Source organism: Lynx rufus, unplaced genomic scaffold (genome assembly GCF_022079265.1).
Source record: "Lynx rufus isolate CCGP_SWC_20201006 ecotype Redwood Valley unplaced genomic scaffold, mLynRuf1.p SCAF_1, whole genome shotgun sequence".
Taxonomy (NCBI): domain Eukaryota; kingdom Metazoa; phylum Chordata; class Mammalia; order Carnivora; family Felidae; genus Lynx; species Lynx rufus.
This window is the reverse complement of record NW_025814823.1, coordinates 115,375,234-115,398,785: the sequence shown is the minus strand read 5'-3', so window position 1 is coordinate 115,398,785 and position 23,552 is coordinate 115,375,234. Positions and strand designations below refer to the sequence as shown.

At 43.5% G+C, this 23,552-nt stretch overlaps 1 protein-coding gene across 2 annotated transcripts in view; it reads left to right on the top strand.

The window, feature by feature from the left end:
- SIL1 (SIL1 nucleotide exchange factor) overlaps positions 1–23,552 on the top strand; it is a 219,560-nt gene that overhangs the window by 38,329 nt on the left and 157,679 nt on the right. Inside the window, exons 2-3 of one of the 2 annotated variants that reach the window (XM_047085439.1) lie at positions 14,586–14,700; positions 21,265–21,400. In XM_047085439.1, the coding sequence (XP_046941395.1) occupies positions 14,626–14,700; positions 21,265–21,400 (211 nt within the window). In that variant the 5' untranslated portion in view covers positions 14,586–14,625. The remainder of the gene's footprint in view (positions 1–14,585; positions 14,701–21,264; positions 21,401–23,552) is intronic. The other variant, XM_047085431.1, reaches the window with a different exon arrangement.

Sequence of the window (23,552 nt, the reverse complement as noted above, 5' to 3'; positions counted from 1 at the left end):
AGTGTGGTTTTGATTTGTATTTCCCTGATAAGGAGCGACGCTGAACATCTTTTCATGTGCCTGTTGGCCATCTGGATGTCTTCTTTAGAGAAGTGTCTATTCATGTTTTCTGCCCATTTCTTCACTGGGTTATTTGTTTTTCGGGTGTGGAGTTTGGTGAGCTCTTTATAGATTTTCGATACTAGCCCTTTGTCCGATATGTCATTTGCAAATATCTTTTCCCATTCCGTTGGTTGCCTTTTAGTTTTGTTGGTTGTTTCCTTTGCTGTGCAGAAGCTTTTTATCTTCATAAGGTCCCAGTAATTCACTTTTGCTTTTAATTCCCTTGCCTTTGGGGATGTGTCGAGTAAGAGATTGCTACGGCTGAGGTCAGAGAGGTCTTTTCCTGCTTTCTCCTCTAAGGTTTTGATGGTTTCCTGTCTCACATTTAGGTCCTTTATCCATTTTGAGTTTATTTTTGTAAATGGTGTGAGAAAGTGGTCTAGTTTCAACCTTCTGCATGTTGCTGTCCAGTTCTCCCAGCACCATTTGTTAAAGAGGCTGTCTTTTTTCCATTGGATGTTCTTTCCTGCTTTGTCAAAGATGAGTTGGCCATATGTTTGTGGGTCTAGTTCTGGGGTTTCTATTCTATTCCATTGGTCTGTGTGTCTGTTTTTGTGCCAGATACTTCCTTTGTTAATCTCCTTTGCTGGTTTTTAAACTGGGGTGCTTATCTTTATGTTGTTGAGTTGTTTACATATTGTGAAAATTAAACCTTTATCAATATGTGATTTTTCCTGTTTGGTGGGTTTTCTTTTCATTCTCTTGCTAGTGTTATTTGAAGCCCCAAAATTTTGATGGAATCAAAATTGTGATGGATTCTAATTTATCAGTTTTTTCTTTTATTGCCTGTGGTTTTAGTATCCTATTTAAGAATTTATGGACCAATCATAAAATTTTTGCCCTTATGTTTTCTTGTAAGAATTTTATAGTTGCACTGTTAAATTTAGGTCTTCCATCCATTTTTAGTCAATGGCACCCTTGTTAAAAATCACTTGACTGTAGATGGGAGAGTATGTGCTTACCTTTTGTTGATACCATACTGTTTTGATTATATTAGCTTTGTGGTAAAGTTTTGAAATCAGGATGTGTGAATCCTCCAACTTGGTTCCTTTTTTTAAAGATTGCCTATGAGGGGCGCCTGGGTGGCGCAGTCGGTTAAGCGTCCGACTTCAGCCAGGTCACGATCTCGCGGTCCGTGAGTTCGAGCCCCTCTTCGGGCTCTGGGCTGATGGCTCAGAGCCTGGAGCCTGTTTCCGGTTCTGTGTCTCCCTCTCTCTCTGCCCCTCCCCCGTTCATGCTCTGTCTCTCTCTGTCCCAAAAATAAATAAACGTTGAAAAAAAAAAATAAGATTGCCTATGAATCTTAGAGTGAGTTTTTCCATCTCCTTGAAAAACGCTGTTGAGATTTTGACAGAGATTGCATTGAATCTATAGACTGCTTTGGATAGTACTGTCATCTTGACAGTATTAAGTGTTCCAATCCACCCAGAAAGTTTTTCCATTTATTTAGGCTGTCTTTGATTTCTTTTAGCAATGTTTTGTAATTTTCAGTGTACAAATTTTTTCCTTTGGCTAAAGACCTTCCTCCTTAGTTAAATTTATTCCTGGATACTTTTTTTTTTTAATTCTATTTTAAATGGAATTATTTTCTTAATTTCCCTTTTGGATTGTTTGTTGCTAGTATAAGAAACACAACTGATCTTTGAGTATTGATGTTGTACCTGCAGCTTTGCTGATTTTATTAGCTTTAACAGTTTGTTTGTTTGTTTGTTTTGTAGATTCTCCAGGGTTTTCGACATCTAAGTTCATGTCATTCGTTTATAGAGATGGTTTTGTTTCTTCCTTTCCAGTATGGTATCTTTTATTCCTTTTTCTTGCCTATAGCTCTGGCTAGATATTCTAGTATTAATGTTGAATATAAATGATACAAGCAGGCATCCTTGTATTGTTCCTGATCTTGGGGGAAAAACTTGTAACCTTTCACCATTGATGTTAGCTGTGGGTTCTTATATGACTCTCATCATATATGCCCTTTATTATGTTAAAGTTCTGTTCTTAGTTTATTAAGTGTTTTTAGAATGGAAGGATGTTGGATTTTGTCAAATGCTTTTTGGGTATCAATTGAGATGATTTTTTTCCCCTTTATTTTATCAATATCTGTTAACTGGATTAATTTTCATGTGTTGAACCACCCTTGTATCTCTGGGATAAATAACACTTGATCATGTTATACAGTCCTTTTAATATGCTGCTGAATTTGGTTTGCTAGTGTTCTTTTGAGGATTTTTGCAGATATATTTATATGGGATATTGGTCTGTAGTTTTCTTATAGTGTCCTTGTCTTGCTTTGGTGTTCGGATAATTTTGGAGTCAAAGAATGAGTTAGGCAGTGCTCCCATTTCTTCTATTTTTTTGAGACATTTGGAAGGATTGGTATACTGCTACGTTTCTTAACAGTCACTTGGCTGGCCAGGAGGCCCTGGGCTGTGTGGCATGATGGTACCTATTTGGAACTCTGGTCTTGAAGCTGGGCCAGGTCATCTTTTCCATACTCTTTTGTCTCAGCACCTCCATCTTGGCCACCTGTCTAGGGAACCATTCATACTGATGATGCACACTGGCAGGTGACCTGGTAAACAAGGTCTACTTGTTAAGTTGGACCCTAGGATTGCAGCTTTGCCCTTGTACTCTCTCTTTGGGCTGATGGATGGTTCGTCTGTTCTTGGGCTTGCCAAACAGGAACAAGGCTTCTGAGCCATCTAAAGGACCAGATCAAGTCAGCAGACAAGGGAGAATATTATGTTGAGAATAATACTTCTTTTAAATGTTTTCTCATATAGCTAACATTTCAGGAAGAAAGACTCCATTGAGCATAATTTCCCATAATTCTAACTTCATAGCTGATCATAGAGGTGGTCACACTTTTTTTCAGAGTAGTAATTCCTATGTGTGTGCTATTATGTTCTGCTTCTGCTCAAAAATATGTATCTGTGTTCCTGTTAGCATCACTATCCATAGTTCACCTATTTAAACATTTTTTTCACCTGTTTTAATGACAACACTGTTTTCCATTGTGCTAGTCCAGATGACCCCTTTTGAGATTGTTGATTTGTTCAATCAGCAGATATTTTTGAGTGCCAGGCACAATGCTGGGTGGTGAGGATACAGCAGTGGGTTAAGTGGACAATTGTCCCTACCCTTATGGAGCTCCCAGTCTGGTGGGTTCTAGTTGTTACAGGCCTGTGAAATGGAATTTCATTGACCATGTTACAGCCTTGGAGAGGATGACAAGGTTGTGTAGTCCCTAGCCCTGGCTCCTATCGCTGCGTTCTAAAAAGCAAGCAAGGCCTTGGCAGGACAGTGGCAGTTCTGCTTGTTAACTGGGCTCTCAGTGAAGCCCAGGATGGGGTGCCCTGGGACCATGGCAGAGTTGACTCTGAAATGGGACTACTGCAGCAGGGAAGACTGCTGTTTCCTAGGCAATACTCTGCTTAATATTTTTAGTGCGTGGTCACGGCAGAACTAAATGTGGTTTCTGATCCCAAATTGGTAATAAATGTAGACATATTTAGAGTCAGAAACAATGCATTTAAAATCCTCTGCTCCTTAATGGTCCTGCCAAGTGCTGAGTTTAGGTTTCTTTGTTTCTTGGCTACCTACCCAGCCTCCCACAATCTCTTGGAGAAGGCGCCCGGATTTTCTTTGGGTGTTAGGTGGGATTGTGAAAGCCGTGAGTTATGGCTCCCTGAGCTGTGTTGAGAGGCATCAGATTTTTGTGTTTCTGCCCACATATGTAAATGTGTACATTTAAAAATTCATCCTCCTTTCAAGTTTTTAAGAATCTGGGATTATAAATAGTCTTGGACTCTCAGGCGTGTTAAAAATAAAATATGATGTTTCAGTTGCTGATTTACCTGGAAGACATAGTCAGTGCCAATGTGATAGTAGCGAGTTCTGTGTTTGGTGACCTGTCCTTATGGTGCGCTCATTGTTTCTGTAAGTTAATGCTATTTTCTTGGGGCTCCTGATTTAGTTTAAGGAGGAACCTAATTGTTGCTCATTTCATCCGTTAAAAGTTGTAATTTGTGTCTCAAGTTGCCTAGAGCGGTATTTATTTTCTCATGGTATATTTCTTAAGTTGGCTTTCTTTTTGATAATTGTGCTGTCTCAAATTCTGTTGTGGAAAGCCATGTTATCCACTAATTGTGAACGGGACGTCAGCTCCCTTGAGGGCAGCAGTGGTATCTTTTGTATGTTCTGTTCTGAAGTATGGTGCTCAGGGGACTGAGGCTGATGGTAAAATATCTTTGTGTGGTATCTGTTTCTAGAGTGTGAATGCTGGATGCTTGTAATCCAAAGTGCCAGAGTGCCTAGCACAGAATAAGGGTTGGTGTTCTTAGTGATTTGCACATAGTCCATTTGGAGCTATGGACTGGAAGTCATATCTTCCTTCCTATCATAGTTTCACTAAGAGGCTCTGACCTCCTCTGGAAGCTTGGAGACAGCAGGAAAAGATGAACTCTGATTCTGCCCTAGCCCCAGGTTGTGTGTGGATGAATGTGTGAAAGTCCTTGGTATTCTTTGGAAGCAGGCTATCGAGAAAGCCCATTGTGCCTACTATCAGGAGATCCATTCATTATTTTAAAGGAGAGGGAAGAAGGAGGCCCTGGTCCCTTATTCCCTGGATGCCAGCTGACCCTGTCTAGAGTGATCCACAAAATCTAGGTCTCTTGAATGTGTCCTGGCTATTCCTGCCTTCCCTGTTCCCCTCTTAGAGGTATTGGAGTTTGAAGACAGGCCTGAGACACCAGGAAGCTGGATTCTGAAGTGGCCATTCTCAGTCAGCTCTTCACTGGGCACTGATGCAGAGCCAGCCAGCATTGCTGAGGTTTGAGTGGAAATGCCTCTGTAGCCACCTGGTGTGTAGGCAGGCCTGTGGCTCAGGGAAACTGGGTTCCAAGGAAAACTTGATTGTCAGAGCACAAGACAATTCTATAAGGGAATAAAGCCCTTACTGCTTTTGTTTATCCTGTCCTTTATTCAAAATTTTCTCTCACAGTAGTTGTTAATGAGAGCTACAACCTTCTTGAGTCCTCACTTTGTTCAGGTACTGTACTATATGCTTCATAACATCTCACTTAACACCAAGAACCATCCTGCAAAGTAAAGTAGTTACTATCAAGTCCATTTGTAGATGAAGGAATGGAAACCTGGAGAGGTTAAGCAGCTTGCCTAGAGTCCCACAACTAGGTGAGGTGACCTGGCTTGACATTCGGAGCCCACATTCTTTTCATTACACTGGAGTGGAGATGGAGTAGAGTACACCTTCTAGTAACCTTGGCTGTTATCAGACATAGGCTGGTCACTTTAAGGACATTAGGCAGGATCAGAGAACAGGTAGAAGAAGTAGGTCTCCTTGCCCACTCTCTGTTGGGAGCTTGTAATCTAGGGCCGAGGGGGAAGTAAACTGACCGGGTCTGGGGTATTTCTCTAATTCACCTTGTCACTTACTGGTGTGCTTAGGAAAACCACATTCACCTTTTTGGCTTCATTTTCTTTTGCCATGTAGAGGTAATCCTGTCCTAAATGTTTTTGGGATGGGGAGTGGGGATGTCAGGATCACAGACTATTTGGAAATAAGCTTGGATATCATCTTGGCCAATATAGTTACTCTTCCCCTCTGCTTCATTCTCACCAGACAGTTGGGTATATATGAGGGGAGTGTTTGGGGGTTGGAGAAGAAAGATACTTTCACTTCTTGTATAGCTGAGAAGTCTGCATGATGGGAGGTTAAGAGGTGAAGACACACAGGATGCCAGGGACCTGGCTGCAGTCTTAGTCAAGGATGTTCTTCTTCTTGAATATCTGTGCCTCCTGTGTGAGCTGGGCTGTGCCAAGGACATTCACCAATCAAAACATATGTGTGTGAAAACATGTGTGTGTATGTGTGTCTGTGTGTAGTGTAAAAACTTGGGACATGGTAGAGGTGGGTCTCTCCACAAGAGGGCCCCAATAGGCTCATTTAAAAAATTTTCTCCTGACACAGAATGTGTGCCTTTGTATCCATTCACACTGTTGAAGAATAAGTAAAATGAGTCCAGTTTCTGTGGCTGATTCATAGATCACTGGAAAGGCAGCATGGTCTATGGAAAGAGGATGGGTTCTGGGCCAGATTGGCTTTGAATCCTGACTACCACTCTGGCTGCATGAACTTGGGCAAAATACTTAACCTCTCTGGATTTCAGTCCCCTCCTGGGCAGAATGAGAACCTTGTCAAATGGTTGTTGCGAAGAGTAAATAAGCTTAGAACTTTGCTTGGAGCATAGCAAGTACTCTATAAATGTTGACTATAATTGCTCTTAGACAAAATTTATTTTCCTGTGGGTGGTCCAGATACTGATTTGAATCCTAGGGGATTTGGTGTCATTGGGGTATTTCTCTCCATTCTGTATTACAAAGTGCAAGAACTAAAACTTCTGAGCAGTTTGGGGCATGGGAGAGCTCAGAGAATGTGGAGTTGTGTCTGGTGGGAGTTTGTTCTTAAAGACTTTGCCTCCCTGCTCCCTCCTTCTGCTGGTGTGACTGTGCCTGTCTCTGTCCTGAAGACATGTGTGTTGGAGGGGGTAGCTCTACACAATCATAGAAAACCAATGTATGGCATTAGAGGATCCATCTTTAGGACCTGACCACTGGAGCCAATTCTTTGTCTTCATTAAGAGACTCAAGTGATAATATTGAAAAAATTGGATTTAGAGAAGTGGCCCCAAATCTCCAAACTTCAATGGACCCACTCAAGCTTTCAAAGCAGTCTACCTTTGTGCCTCTATTTCTTGTCTCATGTACCCTCTTTTGAAGGGCCCTCTGGTGGCCTTATTGCCAAACCCAGTGGATCTTCTCATCCACATTCTTTTTTATTTAAAAAATTTTTTTTTGCAGGGGCGCCTGGGTGGCTCAGTCGGTTAAGTGTCCGACTTCGGCTCAGGTCATGATCTCGCGGTCCGTGAGTTTGAGCCCCGTGTTGGGCTCTGTGCTGACAGCTCAGAGCCTGGAGCCTGTTTCAGATTCTGTGTCTCCCTCTCTCTCTGACTCTCCCCTGTTCATGCTCTCTCTCTGTCTCAAAAATAAATAAGTGTTAAAAAAAATAAAAAAAATTAAAGAATTGAAAAAAAATAAAATAAAATTTTTTTTGCAGCAGGGGCAGGAAAGACAGAGAATCTCAAGCAGGCTTTATGCATAATGTGGAGCCCGATGTGGGGTTCTATCCCACAACCCTGGGATCATGATCTGAGCCAAAATCCAGAGACAGACGATCAACCTGCTAAGCCACTCAGGTGCCCCTCTCATCCTTACTCTGACTGATCTCTTGACATCATTGCCTGGAACTTGATTTTCTCAGGATTCTCTCCTCTGTTGACCTTTGTGATTCTGCACCATTGTCCTCGTTCCTTGTTTGATTGCCTTGCTTGCTTTTTTCTTTTCCTATATTCCAGCCATGACTTGAAGATTATTCTTGCTCTTTCTTTCTCTCTGGGTTTCTCCCTAAGACAGGGAGTCTATTCTTGTTGCTTTGCTTATTGCCTCTGTGCTGATGGCACCAACATTCTTACCCTGCCCTAACCTTCTCTGCCTCTTTGTATTCAATAGGTGTGAAGTTACCAGAGACTTCGTGGATCCACTGAAAAGCTCCATGCCAGAAGGCATTGAACTGTGGTTATTAATGTAGCTATCAAGTGCCCTCACTGTTGTTTAGATCTTTAGCAGTCCAAATGGAGATTGGGTCTTAAAACGCTTTTCTAGCATTTAGTTTTTTGATAGCCTTGTTTGAGTAAGGATAAGTCTAGAGAGGGCCGACCTGGGCTCCCATTTGCTTTGTCCCTTTTGCTTTTGCTCTCTTTCTGCTTGTCTTTTGATTTCTTTTAGCTGGAGCCACTGTCTTTTGTCTCTGAGATTGCAGTTTTTTGCTAATATGCTTAGCCACCTTCTTAAAGATCTGTTTCCTTGCCTACTAAGGTAGGGATGGGAGTTGTTATGTCTCTCACCTTTTGGAGTGCAGAGTATCAAGAATGCCCCCTTTCTATTTCTTCCCATGTTGTCCTCCTCCCAGGGCTTTAGTCCCCACTGGGCTCATGGAATTCTTGGCTCTATGTGCTCTCAGGTGGGGCCAGCACTGTCCTTATATTGCTACTGGAAAAGCCTCTCTTGGGCTCTCTTTTGAAGGCATGTGCATGAGTGGATTTTGGCTTTGTAGCTGTCTGTTCAGGCAGAGGCTTAGGTTTCTTGTGAACTTTCTACCTCCAACAGCCTCCTCTAGTTAATTTCCTTCTTGAGTCTGTTGAGAGCAGTCTGTATTTGCTCAGCCCTAGGCATGACCTCAATATTTGGAACAGATACTGTCCCCACTACACAAATGGTCAGTGGGTAAGGATGTTCCATGTCCAGCCTCCCAGCCAGTAATGGACTTAGTTATGGGATTAGAAGCCGCATTTCTTTTGTTGTTCATAGGCTCTTTGGATTTAATTGCTGTTTTCCTCCTGACTTGCTGTGTAGTTTATGGCTTAGGGGGAAGGAGACTGTTTGCCTGACTATTCCAAATTTATTTCTTTTGTCCTTTAAATTTTTCTTTAAAAATCCATTTCTTTTCCTAAGCGTTTGCACATTGTTTTCTTTTGTCAGGACTGTCCTTCCAATGTCCTCTTTGCGTTGTTTCTTCAGCTTCGTATTTGCTCAGATTAGGCGGTGAGTTTGTTTGTGTAGAGGTGAGTGACCGTGTATGTGTATATGAGTTTGTGCAGCCCATAAATAGTAATGAATGTGTGTCTGTAGGAAGAGCTCATCCTCTAACCTTCAGTCTGTAAAGCAGAAGGTTGTTTTGACAGGTGTTCCTGCAGTTGGCAGTTCTACATGATGGTGGCCTGGCTCTTTGGACACAAGTATGCTGGGAAAAGCATTGAGTGCGCTGGGTCTGCTTTGGGGCTCAGCAGAAAACTGGCTTTCATCTCTCCTTTTTTAGCTGGGGGTGGGTGCTCTTCCAACATCTGTTTCCTTCACCTCTTGGGCGAAGATAGCCAAAAAAAAAAAAAAAAAAAAAAAAGGCTTTGGTCCTAAAGTTTGAGATATAGGGCCAGCTAAAGAATGTGTAGATTCTGTAAGTGGCAGAGCTCTGGAGAGTTGTACCAGGGTGCCTGGACTGGCTCTGATTGCCTGTGTGTCCAAGGGCAGGTCATCATCCCTACTCTAATGATAAGTAGGTGCCAGGTGCTTTGTTAAGCATTTTCCATATTTTTATTTAATCCTCTCTAACACTCTTTGAAGTAGGAGCTCTTACTATGCCATTTTACAGATAAAGAAACTGAGGTCTGGTAAGTTGTATTCAAGATCACACAGCTAGGAATAGACAGAGCTAAGAAATGGCCTTCGATCATTCTGAATCTAAATTCATGTATTAGACTTTATATCCATGTTTTTATCTTTTTGCTTCAATTTCCTTCTTTTAAGATAGAGGTAGGAATTCTTGCCCTTTCACTTTTCTAGATTTGGAGAAACAAATACATGGACACAAACTGTAGGTTAAGAATGTGAGCATTTTATGAGGTGGAATTCAAAGTGCCCTCAGGCAGTTTGCTGACGTGACTCTGCCTGCCCAGGACACTTGTGACCTTTTCCTATTCTCACTCTTCTCTGGCCCTGAGACTGGAGAGCAGCCACTGTCCGTGGGGTCTGCCACCCATCTAAGAAGCTTTCAGAGATCCAGCACTCCCACTTCTCCTTTGGCTTCTTGCCATCCTCATCACATTCTTTTGTTTTCCTGCCTTGAGAGAAGATAGAAGTTACGGGAGGCGTCTTATTTACCCAGGGCCTAATCCTCTCCCCCAGTCCTATCTGAATTGAGTAGAGGACATGAGGCCCCAAGAGAGGCAAGGTCTAGAAAGTCGAAGGGCCTCCTCCTACCCATACCACAAGCATCTGCTCTGGGCTGCAGTAAGCTGATAATACAGATTGCTGGAGCATCTACCCTCAATTTACATAAAGGTACAGCTTACAGATGGCCAGTTTTGATGGAAAAAATGGACATTTCATTGTTAGTCCTTATTATCTTCTTGTCCCAAAGCCCAAGGATACTTAAGGAAAGAGTAACTGCTGAAACACTGAAATGTGTTTCCCTTTCCCAGACTGAATGATGGTGTTTGAAGTCAGAAGAAGACCGTAATGTGAAGACTTTGGTCTGTCTTCCAGTGAGAGCAAAGAATGACAGGAAGGTTTATTTTGCAGGGTGTACAGGGGCAGGTGATGAGGCAAATCCAGTGTTAGGGGTGGTAAGTAGGGTTTGGGAAGGGCACTAACATCAGCCCAAGTGTGCCAACTGTGCCTCAAAGGGATGCCATGACTTTGGCTTTACTTACGTTATTGTCTGAGGTTTTCTTTAGCTGCTGCTGCTGCCCAGATACTTGCTTGTGATGTGGGATGTCAGCTGTCCTGGTAAAACACAGCTGTGTGCCACCTCTCTTTAGTCTGTTTCCACACTCCCCCACCCTCACCTTCAGCCTAAAGCCCAGAGAAAACTGCGTATTTTCTACTTGTTACTTGTTGAGTAAGGACCAAGACCAGGTGACGTGGCTGCAGGCCAGACTGCTTAGCAGGACACAGGATACCATCACTGATGCTTGTGTGTGCCTGTATGTTGCAGAATTTGCACTTGCTCTTAGGGTACCCCTGCAAAGCCTGGGAAACTGTGACATATCTTTTTCCCAGCCTCACTCCTCCTGTCTCTCCTCAGGCACCTCCTCCCTGCAACATGTTCTGTCTCTTGGTGTTTCATGGAGAAATATATGGAGGCAGTAAATAGGTCAGGTGTGCAGTCCATGTGGAATTACTGGGGGGAGACGAAGGATCCATTTGTGAATCGATGTCTCATCCTTAGTATTGGCATAAAATGCTTTTGAGGGCATTAGTGTGTGTGCAGGAGATGGAGGCGGCTGGGAACCTTGTGGGAGCTGCCATTTCTCTCGCCACCTCCCCTGCCCCCTCCCCACGCATTCCCCTTCCCACTTCGGGGTGGGGGTGGGGTGGGGAAGCTGCTGTTTATGTATCAGCTGCCCTCGACCTCTTTTTCTTCAGTCTTTTCTGGATTTCCTGCTCATTTGTCTTCTTTGCCCTTGACTAATTCATTCTCATTTATCTCTTCCTCCTCATCTTTTCCCCCAGCATCAATTCCAGTGTTTATCCCTGGCTGTGAGAAGGGAGTGTTGAAGTGTGTGTGTGTACATCCATGTACACTTGAACACTATTCATGCAGGCAAAGGAAATCTGTGACTTTGGGGATAATCTTTGTTTTCTCTTACGGTTTATTTCCTGATAATGCACCCTGCTTCCATTCTGTATTTTCCTTTCCCCCAAAGGCTGAGGATTAAGAAAGGTATGGGGCATTATAGGAAGCTCCAGGGCTGTCTTTTCTTGGGACCCATCTCCCTGGGCCTTTCCAGCCCTTTCATTCCTGATGTGGAAGTCTCTGCTTGCTCCTTGTGCATGCTCACCAAGCCTGGCCACTGCCCCCTCCCCTGCCACGCACACTCAGGTATGGTCAGGCACCTGTCCAGAACCTAATGCTGTGTTGTGAACTCACTCCCCGTCTTTCCGTATGATTGGTGCCCCAGGGAAACAGGTTGCTGGGGAAAGCTCATGTGGCACTCAGCCGCTCCATTTTATCGACGAAAAAAGAGGGGAGAAGCTGGCAGAAAGCAAAGGCTTTTGCTGCTGGGTGAGTGTAGCAGCTATTTTTAGTGCCCAAGCCTTTGCTTTTCCATTTGGCTATGCTTTTTTAGCACAGTGCCGGTCCAGCAGGGCTGTTTTCCTTTATGGTTCCAGATGTCCTTAGGGAAAGTTTCCGTCTGCCTCTGAGAAGGTGTGGGCTGGGCAAGTCGGTAATAACTTCTGACAGTGGGTTCAGGTAGGACTTTGGGTCCCACTGCAGTCATGTTAAAGGACCACTTTCTTGAGGTGGAGCACGTAGTGGGGCAGGAATAGGAAAGAGAAAAGGTAAGCACCATAATCTTCAGAGATATTCCCCTATAACTGATACAGTTAAGCTTTTTTTGAATACATGGCCTAATGAGATATATTAGGGCTGAGTGATCAACATTCAAACCTTTTATAAGGGCTTGAAGTAATGCTGACATGTTTTGACTTTGTCTTTTTTTTTCTTTTTCTTTTTTTTTTTTTTTTTTTTTGAGACAGAGACAGAGCATGAGTAGGGGAGGGGCAGAGAGAGAGGGAGACACAGAATCTGAAGCAGGCTCCAGGCTCTGAGCTGTCAACACAGAGCCCGACGCGGGGCTCGAACTCAAGGAGTGTGAGATCATGACCTGAGCCGAAGTTGGACGCTTGACTGACTGAGCCACCCAGGCGCCCCTGTTCTGACTTTTTCTAAGGCTTCTTAAAATTTTTAGCTTGTTTTATTTCTCTTTCTGCCTTTCTTTCCTAGGTCATTTGCCAGTTTTTTTTTTTTTAAAGTACACGTGTTTCTCTTTAAGATTTCATTTAAATTCCCATTAGTTAACCTACAGTGTAATGATGAGTTTCAGGTATACTATATAGTGGTTCAACAATTTGGATTAAGTTCTCTTGACTGCCACTCTAGTTTACTGACCAAAATTGTTGTACCAAGAAACTCTGTACCCATTAAGTAGTAACTCCCCTGGTAACCTATAATCTACTTTCTGTCTCTGTGAGTTTGCTATTCAAGAAAATTCATTTAAATAGAATCATACAATATCTGTTCTTTTGTGCCTTGCTTATTTCACTTGGCATAATGTTTTCAAGGCTCATTCATGTTGAAGCATGTATCAGAATTGCATTCTTTTTATGGCTGAATAATATTCCATTGTATGTATACACAACACTTTAAAAATATCCATTGATCTGTTGATGGATATTGGGGTTGTTTCCACCTTTTGGCTATTGTGAATAATCCTGCTGGGAACATTTGCATGGAAGTATCTGTTTGAATCACTATTTTCAGAACTGTTAGGTAGAATAAATACCTAGGGGTAGAATTTCTGGATCTTAAGGTAATTCTGTGTTTTGCTTTTTGAGGAACTGCTAAACTGTGTCCCACAGCAGCTGTACCATTTTGCATTACCACCACTAATGTATGAGGTGTTCCAGTTTGTCTACATCCTTGCTAATATTTGTTATTTTCTTTTTAAAAAAATTATAGCGATCATTGTTGTTTATGTATCTGGTTATTAAACCCTATCAGAGAGAGGTGATTTGCAAATATTTTCTCCCATGTTGTTGGCTGTCTTTTCAATCTCTTCATAAGGTCCTTTGAGGCACAAAAGTTTTTACATATTGATGGAGTTTAATTTAGTTATTTTTTTTAAATCACCTGTTGTCTTGGTGTCATTTTTGAGACACTACTACCAAATATAAGGTTATGAAGATTTCCTCTATATTTTCTTGTAAAAGTTTAGCTTTTAAATTTAGGTCTTAGATACATTTTGAGTTAAGTTTTGTACATGACAAAAGGGTAGATTCCATCTCATTTTCTGCATGTGGCTATTCAGTTGTTCCAGAATAGTTTGTTGAAGAGACTATTTTTTCCCCATTGAATGGTATTGGCACCCTGTTGAAAATCATTTGAGTACACATGATTATTTCTGGGTCCTCAGTTCTATTCCAATGGTCTTTACATCTGTCCCTTATGCCAGTACCACACTGTTTTGATTACTATTGCTTTGTAATAAGTTTTGAATTCAGGAAGTATGAGTCTTCCAACTTGGTTCTTTTTTTCCTACATCTTTGGGTCTACTTTGGGTCCCTTGAAATTCCTTATGTATTTTAAGAAGGGTTTCTCCATTTTTGTAACAGGCTTGGTATTTTGATAGGGATTGCATTGAATCTGAATATTGCTTTGGGTAATATTGTCATCTTAACAATATTAAGTCTCTAATCCATGAACATGGGATATCCTTTTATGCTTTTGTTTTGATTTTAACAGCTACTAGGGCCTATACTTCGGATAGTTGGGCCATTTGAAAAGTGATGTGTAAGACTTCATGGCTTGGGAATATGGAACTTTGCTGGTTGATGGGATACTGATGGCATCTGTTTTCAGATATAATTGTGAGCATGGTTTAGAAGTGAACGGTTATGATGACTTATGAGGATTTGGACCCATGTCTCTTGATACACAAATCAATTGGTTAGTTTATTTCTCTCCTTATCATAGCCAATATCACCCTGTACAACCTGACAATAAGTTGATAGTGAGGAAGGAAGGGACCCCAACTGTTTATCTCACGTGAGAGTCTTGCTTGGCTCTCTGCTTCCAACCAAGGCATATCTGGTCATGAGTGGCTGGACTCCTTATGGTAGCTGGAAGCTTCCTTTAGATCTTCTCCTGTGGTAGAAGGAAGACCTTTGACACATCTGTGCAGGAAATGTCTGATATCCATTGAACACATGACATCATTGGAATCACATTGCTGGGGGATCAGGCACCAGCTTCCTGTTTACCTTCTGTCTTCTTTGTTTACATTCCTCAGGTCTCTAACTGTGCCTCCCCAGGGCCTGTCCCCTTCTAGGATGGCTCTTCTGGGAATGCTGCTCGGGCTGCTGATGGCTTCCTGCTTCACCTTCTGCCTCAGTCATCAGAACCCGGTAAATTTCTTAACACAAATAGAAGAATCCCTGTAGGCTCCAAGAAAGCCTCCATGCCACCAAGGCTTTTGTGGGAGTAGGGTGAGCTTTTATTTTTCTTACAGGAATGTGGTTAGCACTGGGTCAAGGAGTATGTGTACTCTCCTCCCCACCCCACTGAGTCCTCTGGCCTCTGTTTAAAGCTCATAGCATAGGGGCACCTGGGTGTCTCAGTCGGTTAAGTGTCTGACTCCTGGTTTTGGCTGAGATCATGATCCCTGTATCATTAGTTTGAGCTCTGGGTCTGGCTCTGTGCTTACAGCGTGGAGCCTGCTTGGGATTCTCTCTGTTCCCCTTTCTCTCTGCCCTTCACCCACTCTCATGCCCATGCACACTTTGTCTCAAAAGAAAGGAAGGAAGCTCATGGCATAGTTTCCCTTTGGAGAAAATAGGATGATGATATGGTAATACTGATAATGTTGATGAGGTTATCATGTACCAATTATTTTAGTAAGTGCTTTATATGTATTCTCATTTAATCCCTCCAAAACCCCTAAGAAGTGAACAACTACAGTTATTATCCCTCATTTTCAGAAGGAGACTGAGGCTCAGAGACATTAAGTAACTTGGCCAGAATCATTCAGCCAGTTTGTGGCAGAGTTGGGAAAATCAGGATTCTCCCCAGGAGCTGGTTGCCTGTGTGGTGAGCACTAAGTAAGACTCAGCTTCTTCCTCTACTCCTGTCTTCCTTGTGCTTTTTCCATCTGTCTCTGTCTCTCCATCCTCTTTTCCTCTGTCCTTTTTCTTCCTCTTCTTTTTAAGCCTCTCTTCATTAACCTAGACCTCACTGCTTAGGCTTTCTGTCACAGTCACAGGCAGGAGTAGAATGACCAAGAAAGCCCTGAGCTTGGCCTGGCTGCAGCATGCTAAGACTCCTGGCCCCATTTGCCTGGCTGGCCCCAGCAATAAGCTGCCCTTCACCAGCTCCCAGTGTCTCCTCTTTGCTTTCCCCTGAGAAGCCTTGACTGTCAGCTTTCTGACAGTTTCCCTTTCCCCTGGCCACCTTCCTCAACCCCAGGGTCTCCTGCTAAATGTTGGGTAAGTGTTGAAGGCTTTGGAGCGGAGGGCCTTGAAGTGCAAATGACAATTGTGATGAATTTAATAGCAATCCAGCTCAGCTGAGGTTTACCTCTGGCTCATGGCAAGCTTCCACGTTCTCTCTGAAGTCATTTGTTTTTTCTCTGCCTTTCTGCTCACTTTGTGGAGCAGAAGAGGAAGTACAGTTAGGAGTCACGAATCCTTTTGAGCTTTTAATGTTCTCTAAGATCTTACTGGTGCTAGTTTTTTTTGGCCTTTTCCTCAAGGATAATGAGGATGAGATTCCATTGGCCCCTGAGGGTGGGACTGGCCACAGCCTGAGTTAGGGGCTGTCTTTGTCATAGCCTAGACCAGAAAAGCACCCAAGTGTCTGGAGGGATCAGGGCTGTGTACTCCCCTCCCTCCCCGCCCCCGCTCAACCTGCAGCTCATGAGGATCCGGTGCTTCCCATGATGAGCTTTAGCAGATGCACAATTAACAAAAACGTGCTGATGAATTTGCTTAAGGACTGTGTGTTAGTAAGTCCCTTTTGGATAATAGTCCAACCAAATAGATGAGCTTTCAGAGCCATAATTATTCTGGCCCATTTATATTAGCTCTATTGAGTCTAGTCTCAGAAAAATGTTAATACTGACTTTCATCAACAGAAGCTACTTTTATCCTTATGTCTGTTCCTAAGCTGTATCCATTTGTCATAATCTTTCATCATGTGCTAAGCACAAGTAGGAGTTGAAGCATCTTTTCTCTCATACCGTAAAAATTGCTGCCCTGTTGGCATTTAAAATCCAAATTATGCAGTCAGCCATCTTCACAACAGTGAAAATGGGTGGTGGGGTAGCTGGGGGTGTTTATGATCCTTTATTCAGAGCCTTGAGTCCAGGCAAGAGGTCCTGGTGGCCTGGAATTGTCCTCTCCAAAGGCATTTGTACAGGTTAATGGCTACCCAGGAAAGATTGTGTGTATCAGGGTACGATCTTCTGCTGTGATACCTCCCTGAGATGCCACAACTTAGGAGCAGTGTGGATGCTGAAGGGATGGGGTTGTGTAGTATACTGGCCTTCAAAAAGTAGTGAGTATGAAGGAGGTAGTGGAATCCAGTGGAAGGAGCACAGACCATTGGTAAGTGGCACCCCCTACTTTGGCAATTTGGCCATTTCTGAGCTTTGTTTTCTCATCCGTAAAATGGGGTTGATACTTCCCTCTTAAGATTTTAATGTAGATTATGCATGATTTGTATGCATATATAAAAATATATATGAAGCACCTAGCTTTGGGACTGGCAGAGTATGGTCAATAAATGTCAGCTGTTATTTTCAGTAAAAGGGTGTCTGCTTTTATGGTTTAATATAGGGCTTTGTTAGTCAGGGTCCTAGCCCAAAATACTGCCATGGCAGTCTGTCTCTGTCACAGCGTCTGTCAGCTTACCATTAGAGAGATTCATTCATTCTCCTGGATCTTGAAGGCTTTGGTCTTTAAGAATCTCTTACTCAGATACAAGTGCAAGGAAGTGAGACATGGTAAGCTGTTGTCAGCTAACACCTTAGCTGGATTTCTTGCCAGTCAGTTGAGAGGAGATTGGTATTTGGAGTGATGGTGGCAGGGAAAAGAGTGCTGAGGTTTCAGTATGGAAGGGAGCCCTGAGAAGCCAGCTGAGAGGGCACCAGAACATGGGGGGTTTACTTGTTGACCAAGGGCTGGCTGGCTTCTCTCACCCCTTGGTCTTTATCTGCTGTTGACAACCCTTCCCGGGCAGAGAGAGGCTAGTCTTGCTTGTCCTTTCTCTGGGACTGTGGTTTGTTACTTGGACCGTGAAAACCTTCCCTTTCCCCTGAGGGGGTGGGGGTGGTGGGGGTGTGTGCTGGTAGATGCGCTAAGGTGATCTCAGTGTGCCCTTCCCCCCCTGCCCCTTCATTCCCTCAGTATGCAGGGCATAGCCATTAGGACACATAACTTAGAACAGAAACACAGAAGTGAGTCAAAATTCATGCATGGGCTTTGGAGACAGGCAGGCCTGGACTTAAATTTTTGTCTGCTTTTCTCAGCAGTGTGATTTTTGCTCAGGCCCGATACCTGTCCTCATCTATAAAATGGGAATAAAATTTGTGCTCCACAGATGAAACTTGGGTGAGTTGTGAGGCATGGAAGGCACTTTAGCCCAGAGCTACAAATGGTAGTTGCTGTTACCATTACAGTCTCATCCCCATGATGCTGCTTTTCCTCAAAACCTTTCCTGGAATGCCCTTTTTGAACTGACTCCCTCAGTGCTTGTCAGATGTGATTTGGGCAAACAGTGCCAAGTTGCTCAGAGTTAGATTTGGTGAATAGGGTGAGCTGATCACAGGAGCACCAATTTTTTATCACCCCTACTAAAAACAGATTTGTACTATAAAATAATGGCAGATTGTGTGTATCTGTGTATGTGTGTGTGTCGCTTAAAATCTGGTTCAAAGGTGACACCAACCGGAAGGTCGGAAAACATTTTCAGCAGTGGTGGGATTACTGTGAAAGTATTTAGCCTCCCTAGAGCCTGAGGCATGCGGCTCAGTGGTTCATCGGTCTCCATCTTGAATCTATTAATGTTGAAAGAAATGTGGAAAAAGAGAATGAACACTCCCCCAGCCTAGTGTTTGAAGGGTTTTCTGCCATGTTTTCATCATTCCCATTCCTATCGCCTCTTACTGCTTCTCTTAGTGACAAGGATTTGGTTGCTTGCTTACAGCTATACCTGCCAGCAGTTACCTGACTAATAGACTAAAGCAAGAGTTGCAATTTAAAGCTTAGAGAGGTTTAGTTTGGCCGTCTTAGTGTTCTAAAATACAAAAATTTTATGTAAAAATCATCTGTTTTTCTGTTTTCTCTTTTTCATGGCAGTGGTGGACCAGCTGAGTAGCAGCTGCGTTCCTTAGTCAAGGCAGGAGGGCTCCAGTTTTCACAGCCCCCCAACAACCTGTTGTTTTACTGCTGGCCCTACCTGGCCCCTGGAGGCATTTGACCCCCATACTTCTGAGGTAAATTCTATTTATATTCTCCTAGTCCCATGGTCTAGTGTGTGGTGCTTATGGCAGAGGCTGGCCAGCATGGCTCGGCCCTGGATTACATGGGTTTTGAGTATTTGTAGACAAGGTATTCTTTGTTCTGCAATGTGGGGCTAGTGCCTGGGTTCTAGTAGACGTGGCTACTTTGGGCTTTCCTCAGTCCAAGGCCTCCAGAAGACATACCTGCCTGTGGGACAGGGTCGTTTCTTCATTCCTTTGTTCTTGGATTACAAACTTAGTCCTTTGCTGGGCATTGGGGTACATTGGTGAAAGAGACTCACATAGAGCCTGCTCTTAGGAAATCTGGCTTTAGGCCAGTGTCTCCTGCCATTCTGTCTTTCCTTTAGTTTCCCAAGCATGTCTACTCTTCTCCTAGCTTTCTTTTGAGCTCAGATCTTTGCAAGCTTCAAGTTGAAGGTAGGAGGCATTTGACAGCCAGGCCGCACAGGTGAGACCACAACCAAAACCTGACCTGCCTGAATAATGTCACAGTGTGTAGTCACTGTTGGATGTCATAGTACAGACTCATCCAACCTGGAACCTGTGATGGTCTTTACATGTAGTAAGAGTAATCCCTACCATGTATCTGGGGTCTAGTGGTTTACAAGATAGTTCCTCATCTAATGTATGAGTTAGATGTCATTAGTATTTCTGCTTTACAAATATGGAAATAGGCTTAGAAAATTAAGTAACTTTCTGGGAGTCACAATAAACTGGGATTAAACTTCAGGTTATCTGATGTGGAGCTTAAGTTCTTAAGTACTATTGCTGTAGTCTTGGCCTCTCATTACTTGGGATGTGATTTGAGGGCCTCTTCTTGTCCAAGATGTCTTCCTTACTGGTCCTTAACAAGATTTGAAATCCTGTCATCTGAATTTCATGCCTTTATTTCTTGTTAAAATGTTAAAAACCCTTGGAGGGGCATTACATTGTTATCATGAATACTTTAACACCTTGCCCTTCCCTCTGACAGCTAATCAGACCCTGAGGGACAAGATAGGTGGGGATGCATATCTGGAGCTGGGGTGTTGCTTGCAAGAGATGCATTACTGCCTCTCATGCAAGGTTAGGATTATTGGGAAGCCAAAATGAGATGTGTGTCAAGTTCCTTGAACAGGTTTGAGTTCATAGGAATTCACGAAATGTGCTCACTGTTAATAGGGGAAGACTTGGGAGGTGGGAAGGTTGAAATAACCTCCTGGTGTACTAGTGTGGGTTCCTTCTTGCTATGCCAGAGCTCTAGAACCCTCTGGTTCTATTTTCCAGAGGTCTTACTGCTTTTATGCAAGAAAGGTTTAAAAATTGGACACGAAGAATTGGAGGCCGGGAAGGAGCAAAATGAATAATACTTTGTATTTATCTTGCATCTCTGTCTCCTGAGCTCATGATGCTCCACAGACACCATCTCATTAATCCTCCATGCTCTCCAGGGGGTGGAAGGAAACAGGTTGTAGGAAGAGGTTTTCAGCTGTGGCTTCTTCCTCCCTCAGCCCGACCAAACTCCCAGCTTCCCACTTGCAGCCATTTCACCATGGATTGTTATGTCCCAAGTGGTCATTTATGCCCTGTAGGCACCCTGGGGAATTGCCAGGCTCTTATTGTGTCCTGCTGGACTGCATAGGAATCAGTTGGGCCTCAGCTGGCATCTTTTGTATGTCTGGGGTGGCTATTTGAAGATTTATTCTCCCATTGATATGTGTTTTTTCATATATATATATATATATATATATATATATACACATACATATACATATATATATTTAATATATTTAATATATTTATATATATTTAATATATTTATATATATTTATATATATTTGTATATATGTATATATATATTTAATGTTTATTTATTTTGAGAGAGAGACAGCACATGTGTGCACAGGGGAAAGGCAGAGAGAGAGAGAGAGAGAGAGAGTGAGAGCATGAGTAGGGGAGGAGCAGAGAGAGAGAGGGAGAGAGCAAATCACAGGCAAGCTCTGTACTGTCAGCACAGAAGTCGACATGGGATTCTATCTCATGAACCATGAGATCATGACCTGAGTCGAAATTAAGAGTCGGATGCTCAACCAACTAAGCCACCCAGGTACCCTAATGTATCTTTTTTATTTGTAAGAGCAATAGGTAGGAGTTTTAAACATCATACAGTATAGTAGCATAGAAAATAAAAAGTAGAAGTCTCTTATTGTCTCCTTTGCCAACCCTTCTTCCCAGTATGTTCCCTTAACCTCCTTGAGATAGTATTGAACTTTGTGGAGTTTTTCCTTAGGTATGTACAAAAGTGCTATGTATGTATAACACATGCTGTGTTCATTTAACTGTATCACTGTGGTCCAAACAAGGCTAGAGAGGGGAGGAGTATGGAGGAGAAGAGTATACAACCCAGGCCATGTTCTCTATGCCTCGTGCCTAGTTCTGGTGGGTCACGCCCTGTGTTTTCTTTTCTCTGAAGGAGTTTGCGCTCACCAGCCCAGAAAAGAGCAGCACCAAAGAAGCAGAGAGAAAGGAAACCACGGCAGAAGAGGAGCTGGACTCTGAGGTCCTGGAGGTGTTTCACCCAACCCATGAGTGGCAGGCCCTTCGGCCAGGTACCAAGCTCAGCTCCATGTGAAACACATTCTGGATTCTAAGTGCATATGTCCTTCGTGCCCACAGGGCTGCTTTGAAGGAGCAGAGGCTCTGGCCCACTGGAGGGGAACAGTATGGTCCTTTGGGGTGATGGCTGTTGCTGCAGGGCTCAGGGACTTTCATTTTCCAGCAGAACAGAGATTGCGGCATGTGAGTGCCGTGAAAGGAAGGCAGGTGGTGGGTGGCCGAGCTTTCTGAACAAGTGATTGAAAACTTTCTTTCCTTGCACTCTTCTGAAACACAGGAGAGGCAGTGACATGTGCCTCACTCTGCAAATGCTATTTTAGGCTCTGCTGCTCGGCTCAATGCTGCTGAAATATTGTTCACAGGAGAGTACTGAGCACCGATGAGGGGCAGGAGTATTCTGTTGTTAAAGGAACTTGTGCCAAGAAACAGGGGCTGGTCCTGGCCTGGTTTTTAAATGGGGCATCCTCGGGGCGCCTGGGTGGCGCAGTCGGTTAAGCGTCCGACTTCAGCCAGGTCACGATCTCGCGGTCCGTGAGTTCGAGCCCCGCGTCGGGCTCTGGGCTGATGGCTCAGAGCCTGGAGCCTGTTTCCGATTCTGTGTCTCCCTCTCTCTCTGCCCCTCCCCCGTTCATGCTCTGTCTCTCTCTGTCCCAAAAATAAATAAACGTTGAAAAAAAAAATAAAATAAAATAAATAAAAAAAAAATGGGGCATCCTCAGAAGGAACAACTTTCTAGCCCTTTTAAGAACCTGGAACCATTTCTTAGAAAGTAACCAGCATTTGTGGAGTGTTTACTATATTCAGGTATTGAGTTAGGTGCTTCATGTGCATAATCCTGTTCAGTCTTCACAGTAGTAACTGTGATGATCTTCATTGTCTTATGAAAACATTGGCTCATTGACCTAACTCACTGAGCTAACTTGTCCTATGCCATTGACCAAAGAGAGCCTAGACCCACCTTCTTAACCGTTGTCCTTCTAGTCCCAGCCATTCTTGACGGTAACCACACTATGATGACACTTGAGTCTGTTCTCAAGAGTAGGCTTTTGTACTTTTCACTGTGACAAGGTGGATGGCAAGCCCTGGCAGCTGCCACAGTGGAGTTTCATCAGTCCATGCAAATATTCATCACCATGTCCTCACTGCCCCCATTGCTGCTGTGCTCACAGGGGCAGCATTTACTGTGCCAGCCAACTTTGTGGTAGCACTGTCACTCCTACTGGGCTTGCATAAGGGTAGTTGGTGCCATTGAAGAGTGATAAAACACCAAGGAAGTGAAGTAGGAAATAATGGCATAGGGGGTAGAAGGAGGTTTTAGGAATAGAGGTACTGGGTTGAACAGATCTAACCTCTGACTGTCCTCCCCCATCTTCATTGAGAACTGAGCCTGCTGGGCCTTGAGGACCAAAACGAGAAGACTCAATGGGTTCGGGTGTGGAACATATGGACTGTTTCTACTGGTTTTATGAGGTTAAAAGTGCTCGAATCACTTCTAATCAGGCAAGTGCCTAGACCAGATGGAATTCAATGTCCCGTGGCCCCCAGTCCTACCTTTTCTGTTCCTGTGGCACCCTCCAAGGCCCTTGTCCACATTGCAAAACAAGCATGAAAGTTCTGACCTGGGGACCTTGCCCAGCCGTCTGGCAGTGGGGTTGCTGTATTAATGCTTAAATAGAAGAGCCTCTCTCTCTAGCCTTGGGGAGGGAGAGCCAGAGCATTTGTGACAAGGGCAGGCAGAGGGCTCTGAACGCCTCCTGGAGAATTAGAATGGAACATATTATTTTTACAGTTAACTTGATACCCCATTACATTTAACTTGATACCCCATTGATATCACCCTCTGCCTTCTAGTTTCTCTAGACGCTCTTGTAAAATCTGCACCAAATTTCCTTGAGCCTGCCCCAAAGGCTGGTATGTTGTAGTTGAGCACAACACTCAGACCCCACATCTCAGTGGGCAAACAGGTCTGGTTCTAGTCATGCCTGCCCCATCCCAAGAGTATTTTTGCCTATCCTGACCATCAAAGCAAGAGGAGTGAGGGAAGGTTAGGTGAGAGGTTTATTCTGGCCTGAGTGTGTGATGTGAGGTGATTCAGAGTGTGGCACTATGGAGTCAGACCAATGGAGGTAGAGACTTCGTTGGGCC